General features: G+C 37.2%; 2 protein-coding genes across 2 annotated transcripts; both read left to right on the plus strand.

Annotated features, from left to right (window-relative positions):
• Window positions 1–5,645: 5,645 nt before the first annotated feature.
• LOC115965851 (60S ribosomal protein L5) lies at window positions 5,646–8,652 on the plus strand. The gene is made up of 9 exons (XM_031085141.1): window positions 5,646–5,750; window positions 6,158–6,227; window positions 6,338–6,429; window positions 6,981–7,107; window positions 7,204–7,283; window positions 7,403–7,519; window positions 7,658–7,795; window positions 7,913–8,082; window positions 8,333–8,652. Exons 1-9 carry the CDS (start codon window positions 5,748–5,750, stop codon window positions 8,436–8,438), a joined length of 903 nt encoding a protein of 300 aa, XP_030941001.1. The 5' UTR covers window positions 5,646–5,747; the 3' UTR covers window positions 8,439–8,652.
• Window positions 8,653–10,243: 1,591 nt separating this feature from the next.
• Window positions 10,244–11,303, plus strand: LOC115964122. The gene is made up of 2 exons (XM_031083453.1): window positions 10,244–10,492; window positions 10,922–11,303. Exons 1-2 carry the CDS (start codon window positions 10,338–10,340, stop codon window positions 11,151–11,153), a joined length of 387 nt encoding a protein of 128 aa, XP_030939313.1. The 5' UTR covers window positions 10,244–10,337; the 3' UTR covers window positions 11,154–11,303.
• Window positions 11,304–11,774: the final 471 nt, after the last annotated feature.

Consider the following 11,774-nt stretch of genomic DNA (forward strand, 5'->3'; position numbering starts at 1 on the left):
TCACCACCAACACAGCCACACCACCACTGACCCACGAAACTCAGATACCATGAAACTCAGCCTCACTCCTCTACCTCACTTTCCTCTCCGAATGGATCTCCGGCGACGATCTCGATCTCCGACCGCCATGTCCTCCGATCACCGCCACTAATCTCCTTTATTGAAACCGAGTGAAGAACTCGCCGATGAGTCCAATTTCGAAAAAATCATCTCTTCCGACGGCCTTGTCTCCATCTGTGGCTTCGGTTCCCTCCTCTTCGGTACAATCGATCAAATTGCACTTTCATTATGATCATCATTATCGCACTTTGTTTTTTGAACTTTGATCGTACGGTCAATATTTCTTTAAGGAAACCAGAGAGAAGCGCGAGGAGTACGTTTCCTGATCTGATCAACTTTAGAGTTGCGAGACTCAATGGTTTTGGCGAAGTAGAGAGTAGATGAGGGAGAGAAAAAAATGAGAAGGAAAAAGGAAGAAAGAAGAGAAGCCAGAGAGAGAAAAAGAAAGAAAGAGAAAATATTTTTTAAATGAAAGAGGAGAGAGAAATTTAATAAATTTTTTTTTTTTTTTTAGATTTCAGCTACAGTGCACATCTATCTATAAATGTGCACTGTAGCAATGGAGCTAAAAAAAATAGGTATAGCTCCACTGCTGTATGAGTTTTTGTGTGTGTTTGGTGGAGTTAAAATAGCTATATAGCTATTTAGCTCCACTGCTGCAAGTGCCCTAACATGTATTTTCAATTTTTATAACTCAAACTCATATTTTTGAGTTTTGAGTTATAAGAATTGAACTCAAGAATTTGTCCAAACACACTATATCTCAATAGACCCCACTTTTTTTGAGTTTTGGATGATGAAAACTAAGATATGGGTGATGAAAACCAAACTAGGACACAAAGGGCACTTGTTAATTTTCATCATGAGGATGCATAATTTCTGCTTAGGTTTTCACCTTGTAGACAAGCGTGCTCAAATCTTCTTACTTCTTCATGTTTAATATGTTAATAATGAATTAATCTTCAATTTGTTTATTAAAGTATATTAAATTAAATTTGTTTTCAATATGGATTCTTACTCCTAGTATGAAAGTCACCAAGCTAATGTCTTTGATATTTAACTTGGATCTTACGAATGAATTAATCTTCTTAAGGAGGACGACGGTCGTTAGACTTGTGTCTTAGATCCAACAATAACTTAATTGTTTTATTTGTTTTCAATATATATATATATATATATATATTCAATTCAATAGTTAAGGAGAGATTTTTGATTTATTTGAACCTTGAACATCTCTATTATTATGAACACCATGAAATGATAGTTAAACTACAAAGTTCTTAGTGTCCTTTAATCATATGAATTGTACCTTCTATATAGATTTTATTCTCCTTATTCGTTGCTAAGGAATGCCGTCTTGACATCTAATTGATGCAATTCTAATTCTAACCTTGCTACCATTGCTACCATAGTCGTGATGACTATGATCATGACTTTATTAATTTCCAAATATCATTTATTTTATTATAAGTTATAACCAAATAATATAATGAGAAAAAAAAAATTATTTCAAGTTACACGAATCATCTTTTAAGACAAAATTTTACTGGAATACAAATTATAATGTAGGGACACGATTTTTAACGACCCAAAGATGACGTTGGGCTCGTATGTAAAGGGCTCGAACAATACGATTTGTAGAGAGTGGGTTTGGAAAGGCCTGCCCTTGGGCGCTTGGCAGGGGTCTGGTCCCAATTTCATGAGAGCTCATACAAAGGTAGGTTTGGACTATATAGCTGAGCCTTACATCAATGTGATTTGAAAGGTTTGGCTCCTCGGAATTAGTCTGAGGAGCATTACATTCTCACCATTCTTCTTCCTTTCTTTTGTCCCCCCCCTTTCTTTTTAGCTCTCTTTCCCTTTTATACTAGTATTCACTTCCCGTCCTTCATCTACGTGTCAGTTTTTCCTTGTTTGGGGCAATTACTCGTCCTATCAATCCTTACGTCAGAGTGGTTGGGAAAAGCTGGATAGCATGGTATGGAGTATGGGCTTGTCAGGCGTTGGGCTCCACGTTATGGTGTTGGCAGCTTTCTCGTTTGTACTGCTCTGGTACTGAGTTTGTTCTTTTCTTCAGGCGTTTTTGTGAGGTGTTGAGCGTGAGATTGTCCTCGGCCACATTCTTGGGCCTTTAAGGGACTTTCATCATACGCCCTTGGTAGTGGGGCTCCTCGGCCTGGGCTTTGGGCCCTTAATACAAGGTGGGCTGGGACCGCAGATTTTGGGCCCCACAATAGCCCCTCAAAATCCTACTGCCCGGCCTTGTTGTTGGGGAGGAGGGTTTTGGTGAGATAGGGCCCACATCATGGCTTAAATTCTGTACTTCTGCCAATATTTTTGTTTTCCCATTTACATGTGAGACGTGCCAAATTAAGAGGCATTTCTTTATTCACTCACACGGAGCCCTTCGATGCTCTAGTATTCAAGGCGCACCTTCACGAGGATCTTCAGATCCTACGGCTGCGGATGAGGTTGGAAATTGAGCCAAGTCTGCCTTGTCCGTAGCATTCCTTGGAAACTTGCATGGATTAAATGCCACCGGTTTGCTCTCTGTATAAATAGGATAGGGGGTCACTCCCCTTACATATAAACCCTTCTGCTTCCTTCAAAATCATAATCCTTCCGCCATACCCACGATCTCCATCTCCAGTGCCATTCTGCCTCAGAGCAATATGTTTGAGGCGTGGGTGGGGATGAAAGGTCTTCACCCGCTTCAAAGGCACCGAATCCTTCCGACACTCAAGGTGATGTGGTCCGGACAGGGGAGGCACAGATTCAAGACAGTCCTCCGTTTTGACAAGGGGTAAATGGTATTTCTCCCTCTTTCAGTCAAAATCCGAAGCAAGTACTGGTCGCACCAGATCATTGGTGCGTCAGAAGCAAGGTTTTCCGTCATCAGCGCCGTCTGCTTTATCGCAGGTGTGATTATGTGGAGGCTCATCAACTTCTGGCTCCCGGCACCTTGTCCGCAAGATGGGTTCCCTACACCTTTTCTTCAGCAGCGCTAGCTCGGAGTTGGGCTCTCTGCACCTTTTCTTCAACGGTGCAAGCCCCAAGTTGGGCTCTTTGGCTGCCTGAGTTATAGGCATGTAAAAGTACTGAGAAATGGCTTCCTTAGACAAAACTCTGAAGCGGCAGCACGTCTCTTCTCTGCATCTCTTCCTCGGCTTTTTCTGCATTCCCTTGTATCTTTTCTTTTCGCTTGTGTAGTTAGTTTAAGTATGAGCTTATTTAAGCTCTCTCATTGTATACTGTACTGTTCCTTCGTCTTAATAAGAAATGGATTTGCTTACTCTCAAATACTTTTCTTTTTTGCAATCACTACTTTGTACATGAATATTAAATGTGCATTTTCCTTTAATGATGCTTAGGGCAGGGAAAACTTTGAAACAAATTCCTACTAATTTGGACTTATTGACATTATCAAGTATAGTAATGGTAATTCGCAGTAAATTAAACTCATAAAACTAACCGAGATAATCTGCAACCGAGCAGCGAGGATAACCGAGCAGCGAGGGGCTTTGACTGTTTTTGACAACATGTGGCCCTATATTGCACCAATCCTCTTCGTATTGAGGATCCGAGGGTAGACTGGGGAAATCATGCAGTTTAGCGATTGGCCTAACTATCAATGGGGAACTCTTCTCCGAGGCAGATTATAAGGGCCATATAACGTCCAGGTCGTGTCCATAGCTTGTAGTTTTCTTGTTGAGTACTTGGTTTCCCCATAGGCTTGAGTCCGAGGACCATACAAGGCCTTGGTTCTGTCCAAAACTTGTAATTTTTCTTTTGAGTACTTGGTTTCCCCATAGGCTTGAGTCTGAGGACCATACAAGGCCTTGGTTCTGTCCAAAACTTGCAATTTTTCTTTTGAGTACTTGGTTTCCCCATAGGCTTGAGTCCGAGGACCATACAAGGCCTTGGTTCTGTCCAAAACTTGTAATTTTTTCCTTTGAGTACTTGGTTTCCCCATAGGCTTGAGTCCGAGGACCATACAAGGCCTTGGTTCTGTCCAAAACTTGCAATTTTTCTTTTGAGTACTTGGTTTCCCTATAGGCTTGAGTCCGAGGACCATACAAGGCCTTGGTTCTGTCCAAAACTTGCAATTTTTCTTTTGAGTACTTGGTTTCCCCATAGGCTTGAGTCCGAGAACCATACAAGGCCTTGGTTCTGTCCAAAACTTGTAATTAATTAATTTTTTTTGAGTAGTTTTTTCTCTGTATTTATTTATTTTTTGAAGGTCAGCCCCTAGACCAGGGCGGGGAGAGTTGGCTTGAGGCCGGAAGCCCCTAGAGCTGCCCGCGCCATTGGCACTGCAAGGCGTAGCCCCTAGCAGAAGTTTATGTCAGAGCAACAACTGCATGTCGTCGGAGATGGAGGAAACCCCGCGAACCTCTGCTTGCTAGAGACTTGACTCCACCGCCACCTGCGCCAATGCGCAAGCCTTCCCACAGACGGCGCCAATTGTAGGGACACGATTTTTAACGACCCAAAGATGACGTTGGGCTCGTATGTAAAGGGCCCGAACAATACGATTTGTAGAGAGTGGGTTTGGAAAGGCCTGTCCTTGGGCGCTGGGCAGGGGTCTGGTCCTAGTTTCATGAGAGCTCATACAAAGGTAGGTTTGGACTGTATAGCTGAGCCTTACATCGATGTGATTTGAAAGGTTTGACTCCTCGGAATTAGTCTGAGGAGCATTACATTCTCACCATTCTTCTTCCTTTCTTTTGTCCTCCCCTTTCTTTTTAGCTCTCTTTCCCTTTTATATTAGTATTTACTTCCCGTCCTTCATCTACGTGTCAGTTTTTCCTTGTTTGGGGCAATTACTCGTCCTATTAATCCTTACGTTAGAGTGGTTGGGAAAAGCTGGATAGCATGGTATGGAGTATGGGCTTGTCAGGCGCTGGGCTCCACGTTATGGTGTTGGCAGCTTTCTCGTTTGTACTGCTCTGGTACTGAGTTTGTCCTTTTCTTCAGGCGTTTTTGTGAGGTGTTGAGCGTGAGATTGTCCTCGGCCACATTCTTGGGCCTTTAAGGGACTTTCATCATACGCCCTTGGTAGTGGGGCTCCTCGGCCTGGGTTTTGGGCCCTTAATACAAGGTGGGCTGGGACCGCAGATTTTGGGCCCCACATATAATATTATGTAATTATTTAAATTTAAACTTCTTGAAATTGTTTATAAATTTTGTAATTGAAATAATTTTTTGATTTGTTTATAATTTTACTATAGTATTTAATTTTGTGAAAAATTGGAATTGTATGATGTTTATTTGTCATTACTTCAAATTTTTTTTCTTTAATTTTTCCTATTTATCATATTATTCAAAATTAGTAATATGATTAAAATATATCTTTAATTTCTGAAATTGTTTTAATTAAATAAAAAAAATAGTATTAATTTCCTCAAAGTCACGTGAGCTCGACCACAGCAAATCACAAAACCCCTTCCACTCCACTCTTCAAAATGACCAAAATGCCACCGCGTCCATTAAAACCACAAAACCCTAGCGCGAAACAAATCTCCACCGTTAGTTCCATACAAATTAATCTCATCCGTTCATATAAACTCTTTCTAGGGTTTATATTTCTCGCTCTTTTATAACACTCAGTCTCTCACAAACGCAGAGCCGTTTATCTCTCTCTCTCTCTGTCACTCGTTCTCTTCCTCTGAGTCTCAGATCCAGCAATGGTGAGTTTCTCAAACTGTAAAAGGGTTATCATTCATATAGTTTATATGTTTGTTCATGTTATGTTGGTTTGTTAGTACAAATTGTGATATAGGTTTTGTTTGGTAGCTGGGAAAATGTTCTAGAATCTTACACTCTATGATCGAATCCCCTGTTTTTCTGATATGGGTTTTGTAAAAGGGTTTAGTTCCATGTTGTCTTTGGTTTTTTCTTTTCACTCTATGAATGTTGGGGTTAGTTTGATAGTACAATTTATGATATGGGTTTTGTTTGGTTGCTGGGAAAATGGTCGGGAATCTTAGGCTCTACAATATGATCTGCTGTTTTCTGATATGGGTTTTGCTTGCTTTCTCGGAATATGGGGTTATTTCTAAATGGGTGTTTTTGAAATTTTGTTTGTTCATTTTAGGCTTTTGTGAAAGCTCAGAAAACCAAGGCCTACTTCAAGAGGTTTCAGGTTAAGTTCAAGAGAAGAAGAGGTATTGTAATTTATTGTATTCTATTGGGTTTGATGATTCAGAGTTCATTCTCTTTTGGGGTACTGTGTAATGTTTCAATCTGAAAGTATGAGTCTTTGAATGTTTTACAGAGGGTAAGACCGACTACCGTGCCAGGACTCGGTTGATTAACCAGGACAAGAACAAGTACAACACCCCGAAGTATCGTTTTGTTGTTCGTTTTGTATCCTTTTAAATAGTTAAATATTTTTAATTTTATTGTTATGTCTATTTTTTTTTCTTGATTTGTTGATTTTTGTTTGGTTTACATTTTGTTGAAGCTTGTGTTATTTTAGTGGTCTTCTTTTTATAAGACCTGAATTAAAAATAATAATAATTGCAATTATGGGTCACTTATTCTATGGTGAATTCATTGTTGAAACACACCCATGATCATAACAGTTGGTATGGTAAATTAATTGGTTTGCGATTTTTGTCAATGTTTAGAGCATTTATACTAGGGTTTGTTGGTTATTAGTATTTGATTGTTGGTAATACTGGTTGATGTGTTTTTCTTTTTGAGTTACATTTGATAGGGGTTTTTCTGTATTTTATCTTTAATGTTATGGAATTATGTAGTCTTTATCTGTTGTATATTCTTAGCATTGGTATGTTTATAATACTGGCTAATATGTATTTTCTTGTTGAGTTACATTTGAAAGGGGTTTTCTTGTATTGTATCTCGGGATTATGTTTGTATCTGTTGTATGGTTTGAACCTTAACCTTGGTATTAGACCAACAAAGATATAACTGCACAAATCATCTCTGCTAGCATTGCTGGTGATTTGGTTCTTGCTGCAGCTTATTCCCATGAGCTGCCACAATATGGACTTGAAGTTGGCCTTACAAACTATGCTGCTGGTAATTCAGTCATGGCTCTTTGAAAGCTCTTTCTTTTTTCTTTTCAACTTTTCTTGCGCGTGTTAATTTGAGTTGTAACTGTGGTAATGCATTCAGCTTACTGTACTGGACTCCTCTTGGCTCGCCGTGTCTTGAAAACACTTGAGATGGATGTTGAATACGAAGGCAATGTGGAGGTACTTTCACATATGCGTATCATTTTCTGCTCCTGACTTACATATTAAGTGTTATCCTTTTCACTGCTTTGTTCCGAAAGCCTTTATGTGAATATGTGTCCATATTTGTTTTCCTTTAGGCTACTGGGGAGGATTACTCAGTTGAGCCCGCAGACACCAGGAGGCCATTCCGTGCTCTCCTAGATGTTGGTCTTATCAAGACAACAACTGGAAACCGTGTTTTTGGTGCCCTCAAGGTATATCTCTAAATCAGAGCTTTGTATTTTTGTAACCTCCTTTGTTCACTATATGTCATAATGACTTATTAATTGTTGCATGATCTGGTTATGACTTATTAATTGTTGCATGATCCTGTTAATCCTAAATGATTACAGGGTGCTCTTGATGGTGGTCTGGATATCCCCCACAGTGAGAAGAGGTTTGCTGGTTTTGGAAAGGGTGATGGTAAGCATCTTGATGCTGAAGTTCACCGCAAATACATCTTTGGGGGCCATGTTGCTGGATATATGAGGGTATGAATTCAGATTTTGTGATCTCTCACAGCTTGTTCAATTGTTTTGTTCATTGCCTTTCTTATAATATATTGTAATATGATTTAAATTTGTATTGTTATGTTAAATTTGTTCCAGACTTTGATGGAAGATGAACCTGAGAAATACCAATCTCACTTCAGTGAATACATCAAGAAGGGAGTTGAGGCTGATAGCATTGAAGAGATGTACAAGAAGGTTCATGCTGCCATCCGTGCAAATCCCACACCTAAGAAGTCTGAGAAACAGCCTCCAAAGGAACACAAGAGGTGAGGATAATTGTTAATTTATTTGTGATGTTTTTGTTGTGTTACTGTGTTTATATTCATATATTATGTAACAAGTTTATTGTACTCTTCTGATCAATCTCAAATGAATACCCTTAAATATTTGCTATTTTAATTGAATATGTTTTGTTAAGCCCCATCTTGATCAATACCAGGAAAAATGTTTTCTTATTGTTTTTGTGTGGTGTCTTAATCAGAGATAAGTTTTGACAATTCCTATGTTCCTTAACAGGTTCAACTTGAAGAAGCTCTCGTACGAGGAAAGGAAGGCCAAATTGATTGAGAGATTGAATGCTTTTAACTCCGTAGCTGACGATGATGATGAGGATGATGAGTGAAAGTAGTGTTGGATTCAGTGCTTTATATTTGTTGATTATCCATGATACATTTTGTTTTTTTTGTCAACGAAACTGAGAACCTAGCTGTGTTTTTCTTTTTGTTAAATTTGTCATTTTTGCAGGTTGTCTTTCATCATCTAGATGTTTAACTAGATATGAATGTTAGTTTTGCATCAATTATATCAAAGTTTTGACTTTGTCATACTATTTAATACTGCTTATCTTTCATATTATGAATTTCCTGCGTTGTTGATCCTAGTTTCTTCTCTTTTCCCATGAATTGAGTGCTATAGAGATGCCTTTGCAAATAATTGGTTAGGAACAAAGTTTCTCCTTAAACTAGTTGGGAAAAAAACCTTTCAAACTCGACGAATATCTTTATATTGGGCATAAAATTTGAAAATCTAACTTTTGGATTGAATATTTTTATGTTCTTTATTCTTGCAAAATTTTAAGAAAATAAAATGCTATTAAGTAACCAAATGTTATTCTTTTTGGGAAGGACTAAATGTTAAAATTTTAAATTTTGTGATTTAAAGTTGTGCATGAAAAATAAGTTTTTTTTTTATCAAATAGTAATAATATCTATCCAATTTGAACGAAATAAGGGCACATGTAAAATGAGAGTTTCTTTTCAAATTAGTTTTTAAGACATTTGCTATTTGTTGCTTAATTTCTGACAACATTTCTCAGTATTAACTAAAGTTTAGTGTTTGTTAATTGGTAATCGGTGAGGCCTGTTTATTTTCAATCTTTGAATTGCCTGCTTTGGTGAGGCCCTTCGTTCTTTTATTTTCAGCGCGTTTTAATTAGGCCTATAGCAGAATTTTGTTGTGCGAAATGTGAATGATTATGGAGATGATTGAAGCAAAGCAAAGCAGTATTCAGCAAAAAGAAAACGAAGAGTGTTTCCCGAAAACGCTTATGTAAAGTAATGGTGCAAAGTAAAAGCAGTAGAGGGTAATATTTGTAGAGACAATGTTAATGCTACCTTGTTGTATGATTTATGTAAAGTAGCGATGCAAAGTGAAAGCAGTAGATAAATAACATTCTAGAAACGTTGTTAATGATAAAAGTGATGTCAATTATAGTTTAATGTGTTTACCAAAAGAAAAAGAAAGTGTAATGTGAAAGTTAATAATAGTTTAATGTGAAAGTTACTATCAACTAATTAGGGTTGGTTTAATGTCTATCAACTAATTAAGGGTGGTTTAATGTAAAAGTAACGAACTAATAAGAATATGTTTTGTGAATAGTTTTGAAATTTGTTATAAATTGTGTTGTGTTTGTAGTATTGTTTCCTGTACACAGTCAACTTTGCAAATTACAGAACTGTACGGAAAAGAACAACACTTAATTATTTTATCTGTGGTAATAAAAATAATTCCTTTTTCAAATGGAAAGGCTGCAGAATAACCAAAATACTTTATTTTTTTACGTGATTAACTCTATTGCTTCCGCTAGAGCCAAAGACCAATAAATATAGCAGTAAACATTTTGAAATGTTGAGATCATGGGTTTAAAAGCTTTTCTCAACATTTTAGAGCTACCTTTAAGAGATTCATTTATATATTAACCCAGTGTGTGTGTGGGACGGGAAGTCTACAGATATTCAAAGAAATAGTTAAATACTCGAAAATAAAAAAAAACATTTTGAAACAATATGATGCAGTCAATTTGGTTGGTTGGTTAATGATCATACAAATAAAGAGAGACTAAAAAGATATGAAAGGGTCCACAAGTTTGGAACCTTATCTGCTACCAGCCAATGGACTTCCATTCTCATTAACATCTTAAGCTCCAAACACTATCTACTTCCTAGAATTTTTCCCACATCAGCACAATTGACTTGAAAAGAAAGTGCCTTCTGGTTTTGAATTTAACTCAGAGAGGTGAGTCATGGGCCATTCAATATCCCCAGTACCATGTCCTCCAACGCCCATCTCAACCAGACTAGAAAGGAAGACTCATTCTCCATCTCTAGGGTTCCAAAGAGTCTGGGCTTGCCATCAAGGTTGCAATGATGACCAACATGATAAACTTGTCCATAGAAGGTATGTGGTGTTCTACTAAATTTGCTTTTTACTGTACATGTGTATGTATATATGTTAAAATGTACATATGACTATGTACGTAGTCTTTTTTTTTTTCAAGGTCGGAACTTATTTGGTGGCGAGTTTACAAAATTCAAGAATTAAACATTGACAAAAAATAGTTTGCCATATTAAAATGCATGGTGTTTGATATTAGTTAAATCCATGAATTATAATCTTAATTGCTTATGAAATGAAAAAGTGAAAGCAACAATGAATTGAAACTAGTTTTACAAATAAATAAAGGCAATGTAGCTTAAATCAACCAAAATTTTATATTAGAAAGAAATATGGAATCATATAAGGCAATATACCACATAAATGTAGCTCTTTAATTAGGAGATATATATAATATACATGTAACATATATGTGATACGTTCATGTTGTAGGACTGTGACCTTGGGTTTAGCTGGTGCAATGTTGAGCTTGAATGTTGGTGATCAGAGTGCAAATGCAGCAGCCAGAAGGGCTCCGCCGCCGCCTCCGGAGGAGAAGAAAGACCCCAATGTGAGTGGTGTCCAGGCAAAAGTTCTAGCCAGCAGAAAAAGGAAGGAAGCTATGAAAGAAGAGACAGCCAAGCTAAGAGAGAGAGGGAAGCCAATTAAGGAACCAACTGAGTGATTCAGCTTAGTTAAGCTGTATCACATTGAAAATTTTCAATGTATTTCTTCAGAACAATCTACAAGTTGTTATATTCTCTTTTGAGGGGAGGAGGGAATAATGTATTTAACAAGTATTATTAAAGAGAATCTCATTCATTTTGCTATGTGAGGTACAAAGTACAAACCACAGAACTCCCAGATTTTTCCTTTTTGGGGAAGCTATTAGTACCTTGCATAATTTTTTTTTTTTTTTTTGATAAATATAATTAGAGCCTATTTGGTAGAGAAAATGTGTGTTTGACTTGAGGGTAATGTAAATATGAATTATTTATTTATTTATAATTTTCTGTTCTAAGAAATGCATGGTGGCAAGATTATAGTAAAAATTAGAAATAGGTAATGAAAACTGAAAAGTAATGTCAAAAGAAGGATTTTTTTTTTTACTATGAAGAAAGTGATTCACTTTCCATTACCACTATCGAAAAAAAAGGAGGGATTAGCTTGGTTCATGTGGACCATTGCCCATAGCCCGAGAATTAAAAGAAAGGGCAATGGTTGTTACAATGTTACATACACAGTGTGTTGTGTTTGTGTGTGTTACACATTGTGTGTAATAGAAATTACCTTAAAAATTGATGAA

This window comes from Quercus lobata, chromosome 10 (assembly GCF_001633185.2).
Source record: "Quercus lobata isolate SW786 chromosome 10, ValleyOak3.0 Primary Assembly, whole genome shotgun sequence".
In the NCBI taxonomy this organism is placed as follows: Eukaryota; Viridiplantae; Streptophyta; class Magnoliopsida; order Fagales; family Fagaceae; genus Quercus; species Quercus lobata.

What these genes read in the sequence shown, in the direction of transcription:
- LOC115964122 (XM_031083453.1), top strand. Translation starts at nt 10,338, where the DNA reads ATGGGCCATTCAATATCCCCAGTACCATGTCCTCCAACGCCCATCTCA. An exon ending in GATAAACTTGTCCATAGAAG is followed by an intron (nt 10,493 to 10,921) that starts GTATGTGGTGTT and finishes TTCATGTTGTAG; the next exon opens with GACTGTGACCTTGGGTTTAG.
- LOC115965851 (XM_031085141.1), top strand. An exon ending in CCTTACAAACTATGCTGCTG is followed by an intron (nt 7,108 to 7,203) that starts GTAATTCAGTCA and finishes TAATGCATTCAG; the next exon opens with CTTACTGTACTGGACTCCTC. An exon ending in ATGTTGCTGGATATATGAGG is followed by an intron (nt 7,796 to 7,912) that starts GTATGAATTCAG and finishes AATTTGTTCCAG; the next exon opens with ACTTTGATGGAAGATGAACC.